This window comes from Anopheles nili, chromosome 3 (genome assembly GCF_943737925.1).
Source record: "Anopheles nili chromosome 3, idAnoNiliSN_F5_01, whole genome shotgun sequence".
NCBI lineage: Eukaryota > Metazoa > Arthropoda > Insecta > Diptera > Culicidae > Anopheles > Anopheles nili.
The window spans coordinates 42,672,234-42,697,003 of record NC_071292.1 but is presented as its reverse complement, the minus strand read 5'-3'; the positions used below and the strand labels follow the sequence as shown (position 1 = coordinate 42,697,003).

The following is a 24,770-nucleotide window of genomic DNA, read 5'->3' as shown; positions in this document are numbered from 1 at the left end:
GTGTGTGTGTGCCTAGTGGCATCCGATCTGACCCCCCACTGGTCTGGATGTGCAAGTAAATCGTGCAAAATTTTCCACCCACACATCATAAAACACACCCTACGCTGGGGACGCACTAAACTCGGCTAGGCCAGGTCTACTATTCCCATTAACACAACAAGCAAATGCAGCTACATGCACTGCAACGATTGCACGCGGCCTAGACTCGAAGGCTGACACCTTCCGGTACTGTGGGCGTATGCGAGTGTACGAGTGTGTGTGTGTGTATGGGAACGAGTGTTCGGCACGTGATCTCGCCCTTAATATCCAAACACCAACCAACCAAGCAGCTTCGGCGAAGCGAAGGGGCCTTCTATCTAAATTTAAAATCTCTTAACTGCTCAAAATGCAAAACAATTAAAGCACAAATCACAGCCGGGCGCACACACCGATCGTCAAGGTGGCAGTGTTCGTGTCCGAAACCGAACCCTTCGTGACAGTCGGCTTTGGCTTGGCAGCCACACACCAGCGGATGCATGCAGCATAAGCTTACAGCAGCCCTCCACGTTTGCCAATTGTTTGCCTTCACCAAAAGGCCCATGTCCGAGTCGCGAGTCGGGGCGATAATTGAAATGTTGGTATCAATTCAAGTGAATGAACGTAATTTGCAGCCACCTGCAGCCGCAATTCCCTTCAACACACCAGCCTATTTGAATTCCCACGCCTGCCCCAAGGTAACAGAGGTAGCTTTTTTTCATCCATCGGCGAACGGGACACGTGTATAGGTGCGCTAGAGTGTACATCAGAAGCTTATCTAATCGACCCAGACGAGTGGCACGCATTTCGCGCCGCACTAAGCACCCTTTCGGCTTTCAGCCAGCACACATCGACACACACTCTTTCTCTCTCTCTCGCGCGCGCGCTTTGGACGTTACACATTTGCATACGTAAGCCCTAATTGTAACGCTCCATTGGCTCGGCATATTAGGGGGCCAGGATACACTAGTCTTCACTAGTCGATGAAAAATCTATCGTTCTTGGGATTAGCGCTCGCATCCGCACGGTTCACTGAGCACCATCATCGGGCACCGCGTGCCTGTTGCACTTTGCGAGACTATTTTCATCACGTCCATCGCTCATTTTGTCCCGTGTTGTTGGGGTTTTTTTTTTAAAGCTAACCAGTTCAAACCGCTTCAGAGCGTGTGCTGAAAAGGACCTTCTTTGACGCGATGCAAATTTCATCTCCACATCTCACAAAAAAAAAGCCAAGACTCACACCTCGAAGTCTCCCTCTTCACTATCACCAGTTGATTACAAACGATAAAAAAATAATAACTACTTCTTTGTCTGCTACTTCTGAATATTCTGAATTCAGCTTGGCATAACACAGTTTCACAATTCGCAACAGAAACGCACAACACAGGGGACACACATTTTACAGCAAAGGTTTCGCTTTTCGCATAAATTGAAACAACATTCATGGTCGTACAAACAAATGGGAGGACAAAATTTTCCCCCTTCCTGTTGGGGATCATTATCTCTTACACCCCTCCAGAAGCGCCTGATACAGTTATCTGATACACTCGACAAAATCGCTTTACAAGTAGGAGGCAACTCTTCCTGCGCTTCGTTCTATCAATATTTACACGTTGTCACCGGCCTTATCGAGTGTCATCATACACTTTCTCTGTTCTTTCGGTCTCCCTACGTCACTTTGTCCCCTTCCGCCGGGTTGCAGGAGGAGCAACAAGTCGGATAAAAATTGATTGCTAGTTACAACAATCTTTCAGCACCCCAATTCCCGCTTTCCGGCTTCATCACGCACCCTTAGCCCTTCTCTCCTGGCCGGCAATAAACCGGTAGTGGTGCAAAGACACCCAAAAGTACACACCGCGCGCGCCCGTTATCACAAATATTTACCATAATAAAAGCTTGCTTGCTGGTGGTGTTCGCCCTTACTGATAATGGGCCAACAGCAATTCGAATGTGAGCCGAGCTTGGCGACGACACCGGACGACAATGAAAGGCCAACGTTACGCCTCTACACCGGGCACTGTTGGGGGTAATATTGGGGGGGCCTATCTATCTTAACACACTGTGAAAATACCACATGCTATCGGCAAGTGTAAGAATGCCTCTAATTCGATAAGGTTCGAAAAGAATTTGACCAATTGTGACAAAGTTCGATGATGACCTCGAAGATCCATCTTGCCACGTGCCAAGGGATTTAGGTTAACTTTTTCTAAATCTTCAAAAAATCCTTAATCTTAAAAACAACACTCGTCACACATCCGCATTAATTTCCACCACCATCCATCGGTGTTCAAAGAGCACAAATCATTACGAGCATCATCTCCACGGTAAGTGCGGATGTGTGCTTGATTTAATAGCCCCATGAGTGACCTATCAAAGAGCGTGTATGAGATTACCAACACCGATTCCGCAATTATCCTCGGATACATGGCATTGAGAGCGGAGCTTTTTGGCGGTTTTTCTTACCGTTGACCGACGACAGGACGTCGTAATTTTGTGTCTGTACGGACATGATTCCTTGCTACCGTGCAGGTGTGCTTCACCTCACCACTACTGCTTTGTGCGCTCTAAGTGCGTAGTCCACGTAGACCAGGTGTCACACGAGTGTTGGCCACTGAAGGAGGGTTTTTTTTTTCGATCGACAGAATTATCTCACGATCGTAAGCGCAGTATTTTATCCGAGCAATGCACTCTCCAGACGGCCATAAAACAAAGTCTGCGAGTGGGTTTTGGTTTTAGAACAACAAATTTTAACACCATCGATAATTCACAACGATAACAGTCCGACGGACGAAGCGCTGCTTAGCTTCGCAACGGCACAAAAGCACGAACACTCACAAACACATTTATCACCTCCGTAAGTGGCTCCGTAAGTCCTTCTGTCGAGCCGAGGCACTGCTATAAACTAATCGCGCAAACCATCATCATCAGCTAACACCATAAAGCACTGGAAAGGCACGCCTGTTGTTGTTATCGGTAAATAATAGCTTTGCTTCGAAACTATTTATGGCATTTTCAAAAATCCTCGCTCTTGTCTTGCATCATTTGTATCATTATCATTATGCCATCGGATGCAATTATGTCCTGCGTGGGGTCATTTTTGTTTATCACATATCATTCCTCAACCATGGCGGTGGAGTTTCTTAAAGAAACAACTTGCAGAATTCACTCCACATTGAGGCCACTCTAAATGACGCAAAATCATTTATCCCACAATATACCAAAGCTATATGTGCAAAAGGGTGCAGAGCAGATTCGGTGTTGGATTGCGAGCGGATTAAGCTCCAGAATTAGCCCTCACCTCTGGGTATTTTGCAGAATATACGCCCAAGTAAATTCCGTTTCGTTCGATTCATTTTTCAAACTAACTTTCAAACAACCAACGGTACCAACAAACAACCTATGGTTTTGCTAAAAACAAATCCACACTCCAGCAGCGGTGTTCGTTCAGCGACGATGGAAAACAAACTGATTTACTTATTTTTTACTGCATCTCTCGCTAGTTTTACAATCGAATAAAAAACAACACGCAAACAACCTGCAATGACACCATTATTTCATGTGCACAATGCACTCCCAGATCACTGGCGGTGCGACCTCCAGACACCAAACTCATTCATACGCCGCCCACGGGCGAATCGAATGGAAATAGAAACAAACACCTTTTCGGTCAGGCCTCTCCGACAAGTTTGCTCGCTTTTTTTTTGCAGGTCCACCCACATCGACGAGGGGATCAATGCATCGTCTTTTTCGCGACGCAATGAATAATGAAATACACACATCGATGGCCGAGAACAGGATCGAACAGAAGGCTGCAAACTACTCGACCACACCAAGCCCACGTGTTGCACACACGGGTGCTTTTAGTCAGTCGCGAACGATCGCAAGCCAGTTTACTTTTATTTTCGCACCAACGCCAAAAAAAACACTTGGCTCACAGCGACCGAATCTGCCCACGTTGTGCGTTACAATGATCGAGGATCAGTGGGCCAAGCGAGTGTGGTATAAATTCTGCCCTGAACCGAAAACCTCGTAGTACTTGGGCTGGGTCTTCACAATGAACTGCGCAAGAAAAAAACGAGAAAGCCACACAACGGTGAAACCTTTTGTGACCGATCGCTACCAACTTCACCACACAACTGACACTGATGTTGGTGCGAAGAAGCCGATCATTCCAGGGCCAACTTTGACTCCTGCTGCAGGGAGACGGTGACGGTGACATCCTGCATCCAACGGCGTGTGGAGAACCGCGCTGGTAATTGCTGGCCGGAATGGCTGGAATGAGCACGATATACACGACGGGCAAACACGGGCGCAGTATGATGATGCACCAATCAATATTTGTCTCCTGGTCTCGGAGTCTCTCCTGGCCGGGCAGCAGCAAAAAGGGCCGATACGAAGTCCGCCTGTTGCTTCGCATCGGACAAAGGATGGGCCCAGCATCGAGGAAAAGCGCGCACCGCCACTGGCCAGTGGAGTGAAAAATCCTGTCCCAAGCGAAGGGAACAAATAAAAATCCCATCCAACCCATCCAGCACTTTTGGTTTCGGTGTATTGTAACAAGCGAAAGAGCGAGCGAGCGAGAGAGCGAGAGGGGAAAATATTAAACTCATCGTTTCACTTCACTGCTACCCTAGGCTCCCGGTTCCGCCAGACCGACCACTTGGCGTTCCTTTTGAAAGGACTCCAAAGGCTTAGCATACAGCACCATTCACGAGGCACTTCACGAGACTCGGCAGGACACGCTGGATGGTGTGGGAAATGGGGATTCCTCGTTGTTTTTTTTTGTTTCCACCCCCAACGATGATGCTGCGGGTGGTTGCTATAAATTCTTGCTTACACGGTTCACTGCCACTGCCGGTATGGGTATAGAAACACGTACACACGTGCACTTTGAGAGCGCCTTTTCTCTCCTGGGACCCTGGGTTTTTCCGTTTCGACCACCCGCGACCACCTACATGAACGGAAAAAAGCGTGCCCCATCCTTTGAGAGCCAGGACGACGACGACTTTTCCGACGCTTTTCCACGCACACAAGCTTCCGCTTGAGATGATAATAATGCCACCGACAATCCCAGAACGCGTCATCCTTTTTATCTACCATCGATCCGGCGATCTACCGATTATTCAGTGCGCCTGCAGAACGGATTCATCCGATTTAAACTGTGTCGGATGTGTGGGGACCCACGTTAGAGAACACGCAGCAATTACACTGACGCGCAATTTGGCGCATTTGGTGGTGCTGAGCGCGTCGTTCTCAAACGAATTCAATTTGCCGTGGAAGCGCCGTCATTTTTTTTGGCTCCGCTTAGGAACATCAACGTATATTAATAGGTCAAAAGAAGGCCTATAAACTCCAATTATGACGGTAGCCTTTTGGTTTGACATCGAATCACTCTTCTCGCCAGCTGACAAGCGCCCGGTGAAGCGCAGAAATAGAAATATATATAACTTTGAAAGCGGCTGACTTCACCGGTTCGTCCACCGTGCGTCCACTGACCATCGAGTGGTTTGCCTTCTTTAGCTGAGGCGTTCGTTTGAAGTCCGGCCGAATCGAAGGCGTGGGCGTGGGCAGCAACGGCACTACGACGCGCGCGCCTCCGTCCGTTCATTTTGGAAGTAATTAAACTTTCCACCCTGGACCGACGGATCCAAATCGGTGACCCCAGCTTTCGTGGGACATAAAGCCAATGCGTGGGGAGCCAATTGCGTGTCCAAGCGCAAGTTGAGAGCAAGTTTATTGAAGCTACTCGGGGATGGTTCCGATCGAACGGATGGAACGAATTGAAGTATTGCTACCGCTCACTATGCCACGATGGATGGATGGGTTTTGCAGGAAGTCCCGAAAACCCGGTGGGTGGAAAATTTGCAAGTGCTTGTGAGTCAATTTCAGGAAGGCAACACACTGTCTGTCATGTGAAACGTACAAACTGGAAGTCATCGTCATCAAAATTCCTGCCAGGACCGGCATGACGGGAGCAAGAAACAGCCCCACGAGATGGTTCGTCCATGACAACCGTATACCATCGTGACAAACGATATTCTATATCGTCGCGTACCGTAACGTTCAAAATGCAACAAGTAGACCTAAGACTTCATGACAGCTTATTTCCCTTTTGCGCTATTTTTTTTTTTCGTTTTCAATTTACTCTTCCTTTATCATCAATCACGACGCGTTGGGTCGGTGAAGGCGTCGAATTGGGAGGCTGATGATTCGCGAGTACTCGGTTGCTTGCTTAAATCGATATGGAAACACAAATGTGAGGGGTGTCCTTTTTTGTGTCCTAGTGTCCCTAATGTACACCTCGAAGCAACAGCTCAAAGGGCTCCATCGTGAAATATAATTTGCATGGAAAAGAAGAGAGGCTAATCTTTACATAAATAACCTCCAGCTCACGCAGCAACGACAGAACCCGCCGAACGTCCGGGCGCGTTTGAAACGGATTATGTAACCGGTGTAGAGAAAGATACGTTATCACACTTTGATGATGGGGTTTTTCCGTCCCTCAGACGAGAGTTGCATCCTTCTTTCGGCTTCATTCACACACTCTTCACGCCGTACTGCGGCGTCACCGTCGTTTACCGGAGCGAAGTGGAAATAAAATTCACCCTCGTATATGCCCCGCTTCACAACGAATCAAACTCAATCGTCTGATTTGGAAAAACCATCCCACCGCATCAATCTCTCTGCCGAGAGGTTCGCGAGAGGTATAAGAGACCCGGTCCCTGTGAAGCAAGCGTTCATTTATTGATTGTATGAAATATTCAACCACTCTTGGCCAACCAGCACCGATGGTATCACAACCTGTCTGTCTGTTGGTGAAGCGCACGGAGATGTGATAGGAAGCGCTTTTTATCGCTTCGACATGACAGTTTGCGAAGGGTTGTAGGTTTAAAATTAGTCAACGCCTCGCAAGCCACGGAAATGGAATTAAGTTCCCGTTTTTTTTTTCTACAGGACATACAGCAGGCTGCCGCGGGCGTTGAGTAGCCATAAAAATGCTACCAATGTTTCGTAAAACCCAGCGCACGCAATAAATAATTGTCGCTGATTTGTAGTCCTTCGCTTGCGTTGACACCACCCGTTTGACAAATTGTGCAACGAACAGATTGATAACAATCTACATAACCCCCTGTCGGCCACCGGATCGTTAAAGCCATAAAGCGCAGGCAGCATGCACATGATCTTGATTCGAATGCAACACCGAATGCAACGCATTGGGTTCGCACGATCGCCCCAATTCGGGCACGTTTCAAACCGGACTTCACGCCCGTTTGCAATTTTCCTGCAGTCGCAAAGTGCACTCACAACTACACATGCGCACAAACCGGTATCTCGTGGCTCTGTGGTTCACGCGATTATGCATTCGTCCGCCCGCGTCCGTTGTTGGGCATTGGAACTGACGATCGCGTGACCAAATCAGGCCACACCAGGCGCATTTGAGCTGGCTTGAGCTCTCGGTTCGAGTCGCCCGTTCGACGGTCGTCGTGTGACCTAAACGGATGGGGTTCAGGCACATCTGCGACATTTCCACCGATGATCATAAGCGAAAGAGCGATGCAAACCGAAGAAGATGTGCCCGCTGGGAAGCGAGTAGGATTGGTACGCTTTTATCTTTCATTAAAATTATCTTACCAGCTATACCATTAGCACGAATAAATTGTGTGGAAAATGAAACACCGCATCCAGCCAGCTGTACCAATAATTGTACATGACAACCAAAGATGCTCACAATTGAACCACAAAATTCCCGTCGTTTCGTATCTGCGCGAACTTTTCATACTAACTTTATGCCCTTCACGCACATTCATCGACGAAGAAAACGAATCTCAACTGCAGGCACAACAAACTCTTTTTTGACACACAGAATAACACAACTTTCAACAACTCGTTTTGTTAGACAACCGCTACCGTTCAAACTGCCAGCGAGTATATAGGTCATCTTCGAGTATTATGGCAGCTAAAGTCTACCTTTTTGCAATTTTCCCACGCATCGCGAGTATGGCTCGCTGCTGGGGCGCTGTTTTCGGAGCATTTCTAGCCATTCAATTTCGTTCATTGAAATGCCAATCAAACTTGAACGTAGCGAGTTCCACGAGTCCACTAAAAGAAGACTTTTCTGTTTGCTTCACACAAAAACCGATACATATATAGAAATATCTAAAGTTATTGAACTATTACAATGGAGCATTATGGATTCATCACAAAATTCATACACTCTCATATTCGGAATTTTGTTTTCGTAAAAATATGTTCGTGTAAACATAAACCTGCACCGTGTGTTACGGTTACTTCGAAACTCTACCGAAAAGTAACAAAAAATTGTAAAACAAAAACACGTAATTCAATAAGAAATCAGTTTGTGACATTGCATCACAGCTCATGCTATCTTCGCCTTGCTTTTTATTGACAGACACCATCTCGGACGCTTGCATCGATGGCAAAAAGCAAACAAATAGATTCATCAATCTTCTTCACAAGTATCATTAAACGAAACCTTGCTGGAGCCTGTCAAAGTGGGCAAGCGAGTGAGCGTTTTTTTTTTCGGATCGCTATCGGATCGGCAGCACAACTCGCACCTGTAGTCGAGGCGATCGAACATGGCTAGTTTCGACCGTACGCGTCCTGAATGTACGTCGACGCAGCAAACTGCATGTCACAACAGGTAGTCAGGGCGATGCAGTGGTAATATATCAGGCCACCGATCGACGGTGCATAGGACAGAGAACGCACTACCTTGCTTGAGAAAATCGTGCGATGCATATCAACTGGCAAAATGCAATGTTCAACACCACATCTCACAGTCTCGCCACCGTACAACCTTGTTATCGATTAATGGAGGCAGCGGCAATGGAGGCGCCCGACGTGAAACAGAGAGACTTCAGTTGTCTTGGCGCAGTGGGCAGTTACCTTGAAGGTTGTGGCTAATTAATAGCCATCGCGACAAAAGTCATCGCAAGTGTAAATCTACCCCCGTCAGTGAGATACTTTTACGTTGTTCCCTGAGCCACACGTTATCCAAACAAGCGACGTAAAAAATCAATGCCGTAAACTCGATTCAAAACATAAGCGCCGGTTTTTTTTGAGTTTAAATTTAGCTCGTCGGTGACCGTAGCGCAAGGATCGCGAACCACAATTACGAGACCAATTGACGTCTAAACGACATCTTCATCCCGTTCGCGGGCAGGGCTTGCACTCGCCAGCAATAATAACACTAATTGCCCTTGCCCGTTCCGAGGGCGCCCTTGAGCCTCCGCACGCTCTGCATTTTCCACTGATTGTGTTTATCTATTCTTAATTGAATATTTTAGCGCAACAGAACGATTGTGCGCAAACCCGGGCCGCCAATTGATTGGCTGCTTTCCGGTGGGGCGCCAGGCGGGTATCAGAACGAGAGAGAGAGAAAGAGAGAGAGAGAGAATCCCCTGTCTGCGATGGGCTATCAATCCCCTTTCCCAATCGAGTTGCGCCTAGTTCGCGGCCTAATGGAGAAGCACTTAAAGCTCGTGATGTTTGTCGTGGTGAGCGGGGTTGAGAGGGATGAAATCAATCGATGAAAATGAAGTTATTTTTCATTTCACTTCTAGCTCAATCCCAATGCTCCACGGCTCTAGCGGGCATCATAAAATACAAATTGGATGTATATAGGCTGCAATTGGTTGAAAAGGGACAATCCTAAGGGTGGGTCGCTTTTGGCAAACTGAGCGTCTTTCGAGCGAGATGTTGGTTGTTCTCCTTCGTTTCGGGAAAGTCTAAAAATCTCAAAAAAAGTCAACCACACAACGGTCAGGTTGAAATTTACCCTACGCAACATAAGCAACATATGACCAAGCCCAACCGCTTACATAAACGCTGAGATGCGCCACTCGTGCCATTTCCGTGTCGAGTAGGAATGGCGCCAGGCTTCATGTACACCAATCGACCGATACGACAACGACGGGTCTCGGCTGTAAGATAAGGAGTCCTCCCGACCTCAGCTTCTTCATTCCCGGGAAGTACGCCCTGCTATTTGCACGCCACAACCGCGCTGCGGCCTGCTGAACAAACAAAAGTTCCATCCAACCAGTCGCACCAGGCGCCAAGTACCTACCAAGCCGAAGATGTTGAGTAATCAGTCCCGCATGCGAAAAGCAGCGCGAATGGTAAACCATTGTATCATAACGCGAGGGAAGCATTTAAAACAATACCGACACACATCTAGGAGATAGTGTGATAGCAGAAAGAGAGTGGGATGTTGCGTGGGTTGGAAACGATGGTTGGGGTGGGTTTTCTTTGCGTTCCTCCACAAAGGGGCGTTGGTTAAAGTGAGGCTCAGAACACATCAAACACGATTAGGGAAGCCACAGAATTTAATCGCTTCTAGCGTGAGAGCGATGGCAAAAGGAGGGATGCAATAAATTGCAAAATGAACACTTTGTGCTACAAAACCGTACTTCGACGGGTACGACACGACGCTCGAAGATGAGAACTGCCCTAAAGCCCAGGGTGTAAACAATCATTCACGAACAGATGGTACCACGAGCGTGTGTGCACGTATGTTTTGATGACGCATGTACACGATTTTCTTTTCTCACTGCTGCCTGTGCTGCCTGTGCTGACTTTGGCGGCGGTTTGGGAACGAACGAAGCGAATGCCTCTTGGTCACATTGCGTGGTGGAAAATTTGGAGGATTTACCGCGGTACATTGCGCGGTGACGATCAGTTTGAGGTATGCCTACCAGGTATGCGACCAGCAACAACGACGTCAAATACGGCTGCACTGACGTGCTTCTAAACAATTATCATCAGCCCACTAGCCCGTCGCTGTCCGAAGAAATCGATAAATTTTCGAAATTCAGCGAAAAATAGACCCACGCATATACATACCACCTCTGGGGGTGGTGGGCGTTAGGGTGGCATAGAAAGAGATCGATGAAAGGCGATGATGGTATTTCTAGCCATGCCTGTACCGTAGCAGCAGCAGCAGCAGGACGACACACACTGGGAGCTGGGGATTTCGTTTGGCATGGACCAAAGTGGGCCACAGATTGGGTGCTAAAGCTGCCAATAGAACAATCGACCAGGCTCGAAGAACCACCAGTCTCTGCCTGTCAGGTGACAGCCGCGTCCCTGGGAAATACGGCCGAGTTTTTCCACGCCATCGGGTAGAGCGCGCATGCTTTGGAACTTGGGATTCGGAACGAGCAACACACTCGTGATGAGCGGCACGCAATCTGTCTGATTTGTGAAACAGTTGAACACGAGGATATTGAACAATCATGAATCTGGCGGATCGAAAGCATTCCACATCGGGTAAGTGAACATTAGAAAATAGAAACTCAAGCGGCGTTTGAAAAAATCATGCACCAAAGTGACGGTCGATAATAACCCGAGAGGCTTTGGCAACCAAATTTTTAACAGGTTTAGCAGCTAAAAATTGAGAAAAAAAACCTACACAAAACCCTTTTAAGCTTACCTTCATCGTGCGACATTATGCTCTCGTCTGGCGAGGTCGGTTCGGCAGACGTGATCATCGTTGTTTTGCGGTCTTCCTGTAGCTTTGTGAAGAACGTCACTGCGTAATCGATCACGTCGCCGGGCTGCTCCAGCAGATATGCTATCGAGAACTCCAGCAGCACATCCCGTAGCCCGTCCGGAACCTGAATTCGATGCTTCTGTTGACTCGACATAGTTCGTTTGTCTTGTCGCTCTGCGAAACGTGCGCCATGCGAAGAAAAGAAGCAGGAAGAAACAAATTAGAATAAATGCATCATTTGAAATTGAAAGACAGCACCGCCCATCACGTCATAGAAGAAGTAGTGTGCATGTTTTCATCCCCTTGCCTCTATAACAAATACGCCGTGCATCGGGAATCGAAACAACATCGACAAAACAAAAATACATAACTTTAATACGACGAGCAAATCACGTCCGACATGCAACAGGAAATCACAGTGGAGCAATTAAGAGGAAAAGTCATGGCCCGCAGGGTCGGGCTATCTCCCGCGCAGAGAGCAGACGAATGGAGGAAAATAACGATATAGGACACAAACGAACGAAAGGAAGCACAAGAAGCCGCGGAATGGAAGGCAACTTCGCCGCAACAAAAGCCCGAGTCGTTTAATTGAGTTTAATTAAATTCGCAATCATTGCCCGGGAAGTGGAGTCGAAGAATAGCTGCTTTCGATCGTACCCGAGGATACTCGCTCATTGGATTACGGCGATGGTTCGCAAAGCAAATCGCACTAGATCGCGTAAGTGGATCGTCTTTAAGTAGTGTTAATAATCTAAACGAAAGCCTCTTATTAGCAACCTCTCGAATGGTGTGCCATTAGCTGCTTGGTTTTTTTATAGCGAGTAAACGCTGTGTTCTTTTCTGTCAATGTCCAAAAATACAGCGACTTTTTGGACAATTTATCGTGTTTTGAATGATTTTCACAGACGTGTAAAATTAATTTGACGAGTATTGTGTGTTGACGAAAAATTATACATTGAAAAAGCTCAATGAGAATTAATTAATTATAACTCAATAAAAATAAATGAAGCACTTTCATGAGCAAACATAACAAAATACTGCTTAGACTAAAACCGTTTAACCATCGCAAGTAATAAAATAAAAGAGCAATTTACAATACTATGGCCATTATCTGGGCAGCAAACAACAGCACGTCCCCCGCAGCCGGATTGAAGCTGTTATTGCAGATACATAAATTACACGGTAATGTGCATGTTTGCAAGACACGACCGTCCAACCGGACCCGGCTATTGAAGGTTATGGCAAATTCTCCATCCAAATTGCTCTACTCCACCCGTGAGTCCCGTAATCTCGTCTTATAATCACGAAGTCACTATTCATCTCCACCACGGACACCGTAGACATCGCAAGGGCTTGAAAGCACGTACGAAGGAGCTGGCGTTCTCGATTTTCTGTGCCATGACATCACGAGGCGTTCGATAATCGATACACCATACACCATTTTGAAGAAGCAGCCAAACGGTCCCTCTTACGAAACCGGACCAAACCACCAGAGCAGAGCTGTTAAAATACAGTCGATAACATTGATTCCGACGTTTCGTTTGCTACAATTACGCTTCCTTCCCGGCGCATTTGCGCTTCCGACTCCCAACCGGGGGTGTGCCAGACTCGAAATGACCTTCCCTCAAACCCTCGGCCCTTGGGGTGCGCGTGGGGGTGGGCTGGTGGTATAGCGTCAATGCAAAATCACTGCTCTCCTCTCAAAATACTCAACCCTCCTGCGCCAACAATCGGGCGGAAGAATGTTTGCGTAAACAATCGAATTGTTTTATTGCTCGTAGACTATTTATTTTTGCCCATCACCGCTGGAGCTCTCTCTCTCTCTCTCTCTTTCTCTCTCTCGCTCTCTCGAGCGCATTTCTCGTTGGTGCAAAAAGACAAAAAAGGAAGGAAAAAAACAAAAACAGATCACATCCACAGCCAGCGGACGCAGCGGTGTTTGTTCGACTACTTTTGCTACTCCATCATGCGTCCGAAGAGGTCGCGCCGTTTGCTGCGATCTCTTGTGTGGTGTTTCGCAAACGCCCGCTGTTTAATTTCCATAACATTCTTCGTACAGATGTGGGGGTGTTTTATGCTGCAACACCCCCCCAGTGTTCGTTCTAAAGTGCGACCAAAGTCGTGAAATCACTTGGGTACGAAATCCAAATGCGCTGAGTGACAATAGTCACCTGACGTTCTACTTGACACGTACGGCACGGCACGGCACTATTACCCACACCAGCACCAAACAACCCCAGCAGACTGTCTCCTGCACCACGTCGTCCCTTCACTTCAAACTTCAACCCTTATTTACGGGACACAACCCTGCGAAGTGGGCATAAAGGTGTATATTGCTATTACATGACGTACGGCAGGGCACGCTTTGGCTTCTTCTCCTCTGTCCAAGGGAGCGATCGTCATCACAGCTAAATGTTCTCCTCAACCAAGTGGAACGAGGTGGGTAAAAAAAACTGCTCGGTAACAGTCAATAGACAGCAAAAAAAAACGGCCAAATTATTCTCCAAATACTCAACGATGCTGCGGGGCAGAATAGTATCGTCAATTAAATTTCTTATCGCCTTCCAACACCACCACGCGCGTTAATCTCGATCACGGTGATAAGACCAAGCAAGGGACGCACGTGGTCACACACAGGGCCACTCATTACTAACTCTTAGAGCGCGATCACATGACGGTCGAATTGGGTTAATTTGGCTGGCACGTCTGCGCCACCGACACCGGCCATGTGTCACTTTCCTCGCGGGACGGCTTTTTCGCGCTTCACACCGAGCGTGCAGAGCAAAGAGGGGTGATATAATTGCGTCACAAATAAGAACACATTAGCACGTGAGACATGAGCGCGTCGTCGACACGGCGGGAATATGGCTAGAGATGGTGCTGCGGAAAACCGGCCAGGGTCTTCCATTCTCAGCTCAACCCATTGAGGGATCGTATGCGCGGCATGTTTACATGAGATTCCGTCCCTTCGAGCGCGAGATTGCACTAAGGATTCCACTTAGTTTATCAAAAACAGAAAAAAAGCCCCCTCAGCCCCAACTACCAAAGAAGAAACAAGTTCATTGCCTAGCCCCACACTGCGTATCCGCAGATAAACTCCCTCCAGGCGGTCGAACATCGTGCGTAACGCCACGGACTGTTTACATGCTGTACGCCCCAAACGGCCAGGAATCAATCTTTGCGCACCATTTATTTAAACTTTATTTGCCTTGGGCCGGCGCAAAAGATTCCACCCGTCCGGGGGGAAAAGCATAAATGTAGGCATTTTTAAAATGTTGCACTTCAACCACCCAAATGCCACTGACAGCGCGCAGTAGTGAGAAGCTGTTCGTCGGCTGTTAATTCACCTTCCTTACGAGACGTTTGCGATGAGCTCGCTGATGCGTACCTTGTACCGGTGATGGTACCCATCGTTCATCGTGGCCCTGTCTGTAGCACGTTTGCGGAATTGGTTGGTGCCGCGAGTTCTTATGACTGTTTTCTTTTTTTTTTTTTTGAGGAGCTCCATAAATTACACGGAGTTCGTTATTTTCGTAACGCTGTCAGGAAGAATGAGAGCGTAAAGATAAGCGTTTCTCGTGTCCCGGCTCGCAATTGGAGCGAAGTTTACTGGAAAATAAACACACCATCCGGGGTAAAAGATCATTCTCATCGTGTTGCGATGCTGACGACAAATAGAAACATAAAATCCCTTCCCCATCACTGCCAGATAATTGTTTGTGAGAAGAAAATATTTCAATGATAAATTTATGATCAGCCCTTATATCCATCAAATACAAGTAATGGAGAAAACATAAACATAAACACTTTCCACATATTAAATGTAACAAAACAATTTTTTTCTTCATCTTCCGCATAAGCATAAACACATACTACTACACATTGAACGTAATAAAACAAGTGTTTGACATAAGCCAAATTACCAAAACAAAAAACATTCTCTTCATTATTACTGAGGCTTTAAGAAGGACATATGTGACGGTAATGAAATATATGGTACATTCCAACGAGAATCGTTGCAACACATTGAAAAGGTTAAGAATTTATGACTCAAAAGGCCAGCAGTTTCTGTTGAACCCATCGATATGTGAAATAATTAACTAAAATCGAAAGGATCCACGAGCCCCCATTATTGTTACTGTACGAAAGAACATTTAGCTAATTGGTACAGACAATCGGAATGTTTGGTAGCAAGCTTGCTAAAACTGACAGAACCACTAATTAATAGATATTCGAATATTGAATGCAGCCGCACATGGTTACGTACGCCTCGTGAATTTACGACCTGCCGTGGGTAAAGTAAATGTTGCCTCTTGTGTGTGAACAGAACATTTAAAAGCAATATGTAAGAGAGCAAAGTGGGTTTCCGTAAACGGAAAACAAAAAAAAAACTTCCGGCATGCCAAACATGCTGTTTCCGCCACTAAACATGGCGGCTCACCCAGCAGAATAAGTGCAGCATTACGGCACGGGCTAATTAGCGCTCGAAACGAAGATTTTCTGCAAAATTGCACCAAATGACACGTTCGCTGGAAACGTTTCAGCCCCGTTTCGAGCCGGGGCAATGTTCAGCCACTTCACCAGCGACATAACGAACGGCACAAAACCCCGAGCATTCTCGGGAGAAAGTGCTTAAAACGCTGACATAATGGTGCTTCTCGCATTTTCCACTGTAACATTCTTGTCCCTTAAAGCACCGCCACTACCGGGACGCGCAGATTCCGCGGCGAATACTAGCATGGGGTCGTAAATTACTCGACCTTCCTAAATTTTCATTATTTACCAGCACGGGCAGGACAAAAAACAGTCCCCAAAAACCTGTAGGAAAGCGATACGGTTGTGACGACAATGTCACTGTTTGAACCAACGGGCGAAGGCCAACAAAAAACCGACTCTATAAGCGTCCCAAACCCGTCGAAAAATGTACCTTTTATGGAGAGGAGAAAAGCAAGTCCGGGACAGGGATAGCGCACGTTACTCCCCCTGGAATCGCACGCGGATGTTATAACAGTAGTTTTCTCTCGTAGATGGCCGTGTCTCTGCCCTTTGGATTGGGTTCTTGAACAAAACCAAACGAACCTGCTGCCGGGGAACTTGGAGAACGGTTGCTAATAATGAATTTATCATCATATCCCGGCATTGCCAGGGCAAACCAAGGCCAACGTTCGTTAGCCCGACATCGTACCTGCTCTGTTCGGGTGGTGCCCATCTATTTCATAGACGATTCCAATGTGTGCCTTTATCTGCTTTAGGGCTTACGTTTGGGGTTCCTCGGAACGTGCGCTGCATAAAGGCGAAGCGGTTTCGCGAGTATTCAATAAATAATGCGTCTTGTTTGTGCAGCTTCCACGCATGCGAAATTGCCCCAAAAACAAGAAAAAAGAACAAAAAGCCCTACCGTGAGGCATTTTAGTCTCACAGCGCAGCAAAGACGTTTTGGTGGATGCTTACGGTAACAAAATATAATCTCCGCTAGTGCCAGAAATGGGTTGAAATTTGTGCGAACTACCAAACACAGTAAAAGAACTACACGAACGGGGTGGTAATAAAATCGATTGCTTCTAAAATTTCCACCATCGACCATTACAGGTATACACCATTATTGCTAACGCGCACACTACCATCACAGCAGCATGTTGAAAGCATGCGCGCATGCATAAAAATGTGATTTTCTTTTCAAAAAGGAAGCCAAAAAACCCCACAAAACCGACATTTAAGCCGATGCACATCAGGATGCAACCACGAAACATAAATTGCAACCGTGCGCCGTGCATCAGGCAGCAATTTGTTTCCTTTTTCAGACTTTCAGCCAAAAATCATGCCGCCAGAGATGGCCTTGAATGTTGCCGTACTTATTCTCCCTTTTCTGCCTTCTGATTGGCATCGTCCCGGTCTCTCAAGAGGCACATGCTGCTGCGGCCTCATTTGCGAGCTCCACTATCATGATGCCGCATTTCTGCTTATGAGCATATACGGAACATACACCGAAAAAAACACGCATATTAACACGCGCGGTTTTCCTCTGCCAACTCAACCAGCTAACGGGAGGGCGAACAACATGCTGCTGCTGTGTCACAGTGAAGATATTTTAACGTTTTATGCTTTGCTTCACTTTTCTTCCAGCTCACCGACCAGCTTCTCCGGGCAACAGGAGGCCATCGTTGCTGTAGTCACCATAAGAGAGGTGCAGGAAAATGAGCATACAGCGAATAATGATGGAACAAGATGGTACGAACCCCACACCATGCTGGCGAGATTGTAATATTTCACGTATGCAGCATAACATGTTTTTACTTTTACCCCCAAAACGGGAGGGTGGCCGGATGAAGCAGGATGAGAGATGAATTTTGTACTGTTGCTTTGCTCGAGCGAAGTAAAACTTTGGCCACAATTGGCCCCATTAAATCGAAACAGTAGCGCAGCAGAAACTCATGCATTCGTCAAAACGTTCGACATGAAAATGTTACAAATTAACGATGGTACCGCGTGCGAACTTGTTCGTAAAACACGATAACAGAGCGTCTTTCTGCCAGCACCAATTGTAGCACCAAATGTTCCTGGTGCTTCCAGCGCATCCCACAATGGCCCACATAGCGGTCGAATGAAGCTTTAAGAGACGCCCGTCTTTTCCGCTGATCCTTTGGCATCCTTTTCTCGAGCAGCAACACGCAGCTTGTCTCATTCAAGCGATCACCAACGAACCATAGAAAAACGCGTCCTCGAAACTCCCGAGAGGCAATAGAACGGAGCCGAAGCGTGGGTCGGTCCGTTTTGTGGTCGTCAGGGCGGGATTTGAATTTGTTTTGTCATGCCTGAAAACCTCGTCCACTACGGATCGATAGTAGACGATTCGGCTCCAGCGGGCTGTGGAAGGAACAGCAGCAAAAACAAAACGACCAACAAGCGCGGAATCTCTTCGTACGCGATCGATTCATATGTTTTAGGCTCTTTTTGGAGCCATTGACAAATCTCTCCCCCTAGTTCATTCATCCAATGGAACAACTTTCTGCTCACAGCTCTATTCTTTCAAATGAAAAGAAATTTAATTTTGCGAGCTAAAATGTAAAAGAAGAACGCAATAGCTGCTCTGCCAACCAACAAAACTGTAGTACCTAGAATCGGCCCTTAAATTCACCCCCTGTGGTGGGGCACAAACACGGGCACTATTTCACGCCTAACGCCCGCAACCCTCCCACACAACTAACTAGGACTGCCATGTTCGTTTGTTTGTCGTTTTGTGAATTTACTCCTTTTTCTATAGGACAGAAAATACCTGCTTCGTAACATGACGCATATAGCGCGCACGATTGACATTTTCGCTACCACCTTTTTGCTGCGGATGCACAGAAACCCTAGAGAGCGTGACTTGCCTCCTCCCAGGGCCTGTTAAAAACTATTTTTAGTTTGAATGAATGACCCGCAACACGGAAAAAGGGATCCGTTGGAATACAACGAACAACAACAGCAACAAACACAGAAAGATGCAGTTTACGATTGCATGCGACGGCGGCGGTGGCGATGGGTCGTCGCGGTTGCTTTGCTCGCGATGCTTTCTTTTCCCTTTTTTGCTCAATGTGCTTCATTTGTGAAGATCGTGATTTTTCCTTTTCGTTTAGCAATCGTTCGATGATGCCCCGTCGCATTTCTCGACGAGTTTGTGCGACGTTTTGATCACCGTCTCGTGCGTTTCTGGTCGTTGCTGACGGTGAGCCACATATTTAAATGCGCATTGGCACATACGATCGTTTCTGGTGTTTCCACCAAATTTATGATCGCGCACGTTAACGAACAATCTGCAGGCGACTGCCCTGTGAAGTGCCCTGTGAATGTCTTTGAGGCCGCCCTCGTAGCACAAATGTCCCAACATTACAATCCGCAGTAGCGACATGCGCAGCAGATTTATGTTCCACCGCTTTCGAGCTACCCTTGCGACGTTTCCGGGGGCTGATGATGTGCCACACGCGGTCCCAGCTCTTCACGGTCACCTTTACCTTGTCCTAATTATACACGCACCCACACACCTACACACACACAGAGATACACAATCAATATCCTTGCGCAAGCCCCTGTGTTGTTATGCAAAACACATCCTCTCCCCACAAACACAAGCACCCAACGAGCTTGTGACGCGTCCTGGCGGCGGAATGGAACGAAAAGTGGCCCCCAACAAATCTTTTGGAGAAAAAAAAAGGTCCGTGTGACAGCAAAAGTCCCTTCGGTGCGGAGGACGGAAGGCCGGCCTTCGCCCAAGCCAGCAAAGCGTGGAGGCAGGAGGAAAAACCACAGCCCTAAGACAAAAATACCAAAGGGAAATTGAAAAGGAAATGCAGCAGGAAATAAGAAAATTCCGCAATACACCGTTTCACGTCGGGCGCACGTTTTGCCGGAGACCCGAGCAGGAGAAGGTTCTTGCTCTATGCTTGTCCTGTGTTCCCGGGCCGTGCCGGAGAAGCTTTCAGAAAATATTGAACACGGTTTTTTGCCTATCCGTGGAAGTTGCGGAAACGGTTCGCTGCTGCTGAAAGGTCAACGTCGTTTTTCACGGCGTATGCATGTGCAAAATGGAAGCATTTGGAAAAATAAAAAGCGCATTAGCAAATAAGCATAGCTTTGGCTAGAGCTGGCTGAATCATTAAACCGACACCAGAAGGCTAGAAGGGGCAAAGGTATAAAGGTAGTGTGGCAGAGGGTTTTTTTTTCAAAGGCTTCCTCGTCTCAATGTCACCGCCGAAGTGATGCAATAAATGTACGCTCTATGGTAGAGGAAAATTCAGTAGGAAAAGAAAAATAATTACTCACTATATTCCTTTATCAATCAGCTCCAGAGCCATGCAAAATCAGCCATCGTAAACGAAGAGTTAATTACATTAGGAAAATATGCATGTGACTTTAAAGAACAGGACATCGCGGACACATCGACTAGGCTAAAAGCTAGAATGCTAGCCGAAACGACAGTTCCGAATAATAGAAAGTTATAGCAATAATTCATTTCAACCAGCATCAGCTCAAAGATCCAAAGATGCCACATCCTCCAGCGGAAATGGAAATGTTTGATTTAAGTTACCCTCTGCCCTTAGCAGCACCGTTCCTGCGAAGTATTATTTTTAATTTCATTTTCCTTTTATTTTTGGGATGCGCCAGGACTATTTCGGCAGCTGGCATTTCCACGTACGCCCGTCTGTGTATTGGTGACATAGACACAGCGCAAACCTGCTGGAAAAGCGCACACCTTGCTAGATTTTACTACACCAGTGCTTTCAGTGCTTTACTAACACACCAGCAGCGTAACACCACCAACACGGATATTTGTCTATCGCCATTGATGAGTTTTAAGTAGCCCGAGGAAGCCTGTTGCAAGAGCTTGCTGTTTAAAAATTCGTACCAAACCATACCGAAACAACAATCTAAAAGGTAAGTGTTTTTTTGTATAATTTGCACCCACAAGCCTGTGGAATCGTGAACGAACGAGATTCCTGTACAACATGTCCGTGTTTTACACCCCCATTGAAATGTGCTGGTTTTGATTTTTTTTTTTAAATTTCCTCTCCCCTGCCTTTTCCAACCGTTTCCTGAGCTTCAGGAGCTTCTCCCTTGGCCTCTCTCTCTCTCACTCTCTCTCTCTTCCAATGTCTCTCTCGCTCTCTCTTAGTCTTGCTATCTCACTCTTTTATTGGCCGTTGGAGTTTACGAGGACGAATTTCCTTCGTCCTAGTACACCGACCAACCGTAGCCGGACTATCCGTGTGAACCATCCACACACATTCACGTCCGGGTACGGGCTTTTATCACCGTTCAATCAGCAGCGGAGCAGCCCCCCTCCCCCTCCAATCCCCGTCCAATCGGTAGAGACTAGGATTTTCCCAATATCCTTCGACAGCTTGGGTCGGGGTCTGTGCGTGGCCTCGAACGGAGCCGTTCGTGTCGTGCACACGTCGTATAAACGCATCAACTCTTGGTAGGGTGGTGTGTGCGCGCCGTGTGCAAAAACGGACGTTTGCAATTAGTGTTGGGAAAAGTGCTGAGAGATCGCACGAGAGAAAACGCGCGCCCCGCGAGAGGGTGGGTTTAAATTTTAACCCACAAACCCGTGCATTTCGTACATGAGATTACGCGTTACATCTAATTACCTTTCGGTCTGCTGCGAGACGAGTGGTTTTGCGGGCACGCCACAAGCTCTATCCTTCGATCGCCGCCGCCGCAGTTGTGCTGGCTGTACGTGAGATTTTCTTTTTTTTTCGTTTCGGGATTGTGTTTGGGCGTCGATTACAGAACAGCGGTGGGGCGGCGAGGGTGAGGTTTAACAGCACCGTTTTTCAGCCCACCACCACAACTCACTTCACGCACTTCCCGGGATTGGGCTCACACACTGACGCACGCACCGTTCTAGCCTTGCAGGCGCAGAGAGGGTAGCACCGAGCACGAGTTATCGGGGTTCGATGAATGAAACAGGAACCACTGGCTGCCGATGCACTTTCCTGCTGGTGAAGAAACAACAAAAAAAAAGAGGGCCAAATGAACCCGATTTCACTTTCTCCACGCGTTCGCTGCTGTGCGTTTTTTTTCCCGTCCGCGAAACAAATGTCCTTCGCCGGTCCAGAGGTTTTCTGGGCTAAGAAAAATAAGCCTTCACACCACGACAACTTCGACAGCCTGCCAGCAGGCAGGATATGTGTTGAAGTGGGATTTTCTTCAAGCTCACGTTTTTCTTTTTTCCTTCACTCAAACCCCAGAAAACACGGGTTCGCCGTTTTTCCCGGTTAATATCCGGTACCAGTCACGGGCTGCTCACAACTTGTTACACATCCCCTGGAAAGTTGCTGTACTTTGCTCCCGATCTCACTGCGCGTGTTTGCTTCTCTCGTTTGGGAAAAATTATCAATCGAAACAACTTTCGCACGGAGCAGGCCAAGAGACTACAGGGGCAGCAGCAAGTGCACTAACACCACTTCGACCGTCGACCGTCGACTACACGGCGAGCAGTGGACATGTGTGCGGTGGTTAGGGAGGGGGGGGGCAATCCGACACGACACGACACACCACCCACAATCCGCTCCCTACAACGGACACACCACACAGCCACAGAAAAGTGATCCACCGCACTCTCGCACACTCGTTTACCAGCCGTGCAATGCAACGCAACCACCGTGAGCTCACCTTTTCAATCCATAGCTAGACACGCACGCACACTCACACATGCCAGCGCGCGCTGTCCCACCTGATGTCAAAAGTGATTTCCACCTAATCACAGCAACCGGAGCTCTCGCAGCTACGGGCCGTGCTCTCTCTATCTCTCTCTCGTTTCTCTCTCGCTCGCTCGCGTCCTCTCAAACCACGTTCGCTCAGCGATTGTCGCACGCTATCCTCTTTGCACCCGTGCGGCTCTACGTGTTGCGCTCTCACTCGCGCACGTACCTTCTCTGTCGTTTCTTTCGTTCGCGGAGTTGTTTCAGAGTCGCGCTGTGTTTTCTTCTGCTCGTAACGGGACAACGGTTTTCTTCACCAACGCAAACGCAACGCAAGGAGAAGGGTGACGGTACGACCTCTATCACCTGTCCAAAAGGAAAAATCTGAAATCACACCGAAATCGATTTTCAGGTTTTTTTTTTATAATTTTCCGTATCATCTTCCTCCGTCGACAGGGGCAATATATTAGCTTTTGGCTACTTGGCAGCCGAGCAGCCCGTCGGATTGAAAGCGCTTTTTAAAAACCTGACTTGAAGGCTAAGCAAAGCTACCTTATGGCCGGACCATATCACGGTTCGTCACGCGAGCATCCTAACGGATCCCCGGCCACTTAAATTTTTATCCTAACATGAACGGAAACCCTTGACCCTTGCACGGATGAGACACGTTTTCAAACGTCGCAGAAAGCTCTGCAATGGCGGCAAATCGAAAAAGTATAACAACCTTCACAAGGTGGCCCCTATTCTCAAGCATAACACAAATGGATCACAATACCCGCGGACATGTTCCCATGCGATAACTCCTTCAAGCTTACGTACAATTTGATCACTCACTCAAATATGCACTCCTACTCCATAAGCTCGCTTTCGTTTTTCTTTCCGCCAAATCTCCAGCTTCCAGGATTCAACCGATATTCGTTAACGGTAAAATCCTAAACGCACGCACTAGAATTTCTTACGCAGCAAATGGTCAAATTTAATCGAAATACACGCGTGTTTTCTTTCACACCTCCCCGACCACAATCGATTCTGTTGCATGAAATAGTGTTTTCCCTATTTTCCCAACTTTCCGAAAACACGCAAACGCAAAATACTCTTGGGGAGATTTGAAGGGTTGCAGCTCTTTTTACAGCTTTTCGTGACAGCAAAATGTGCCGCAAACAGGTTAGATCATGTGTAGCAAAATGACACAAGCCAGCTTAGGATGTTTATCAAATAATCAATGCAATAAATATCAGACAGCAGTGCAGAATATCTTTATTATGCATTAAAAAGAAGTGCAAGTTTATTGAGAACATATGGCACCAAATAGCAGTGTTCCATTTATCAGAATTGAATCATTCATTGCGAGCTGTCGCAGCAATCGAGCCGTAAAAAAAACTGTTTACAAGCGGTATCCGTTTGAAATTGCGGCAGCCCTGATTAAAAATGTCAAAATGTATGTATGACAGGAATGATGCATCACAATGTATTGCGTAATGATCATAAATAATATATTTTAATTATATAAATAAAATATTTATGAAATATATATTAAATATATTATTTGTATTAATGAAAAAGTATATAAATAAACTTTCCTAACTCAAAAATCAAAAATAATATCTTCTCAAAAATACAAATAAAAATATTTGCTTGATGTCATTTTTATGTCATGTGTTATTCTCTCTTTTTTGGCATTTTAATTGTATTTTTGTACTTAATATACAAATTCTCAATAAAGTAAAGGTGTGCATAGGTAATTATATTATTTACTTTGTCATTGCATTGTATCTAACTAAAGATTAAGTATTAGATAAATGCACATCTACCTTACAATCGCAATTGTCGTTGAACGCAAAAATAAAACCAACATTGATTAAAATGTTAGTTTATAAAGAAAAAATAATCAATCAAGTGATATTGATAGCTTCACTGTTAGTAGCTAGATTTCAAATTATTATGTTTCTACTTTGTAAAATCAATATTTGATAGTACAATAACATATTCTCATTTTATGTTTGCTAGAGGAAAAATCATTGCTTTTCTGAAGCGTTCACCTTGCCAATATATCTGTTTCC

The 24,770-nt window shown here is 46.6% G+C and overlaps 1 protein-coding gene across 5 annotated transcripts in view; it reads right to left on the bottom strand.

The window, feature by feature from the left end:
* Positions 1–23,714, bottom strand: part of LOC128727213 (cAMP-dependent protein kinase type II regulatory subunit) — a 34,301-nt gene extending 10,587 nt beyond the window's left edge. For 2 of the 5 annotated variants that reach the window (XR_008410837.1, XM_053821096.1), the window contains exons 1-3: positions 23,545–23,714; positions 21,655–22,005; positions 11,468–11,701 (exon numbers count right to left, since the gene is read on the bottom strand). Coding sequence is in view for 4 of the 5 variants with exons in the window: in XM_053821096.1 (XP_053677071.1) it covers positions 11,468–11,681 (214 nt within the window). In the remaining variant the exon portion in view is untranslated. Of the gene's footprint in view, positions 1–11,467; positions 11,702–21,654; positions 22,006–22,226; positions 22,328–22,939; positions 22,983–23,544 lie in introns of those variants that run through there. The other 3 variants (XM_053821097.1, XM_053821099.1, XM_053821098.1) reach the window with 3 other exon arrangements.
* Positions 23,715–24,770: the final 1,056 nt, after the last annotated feature.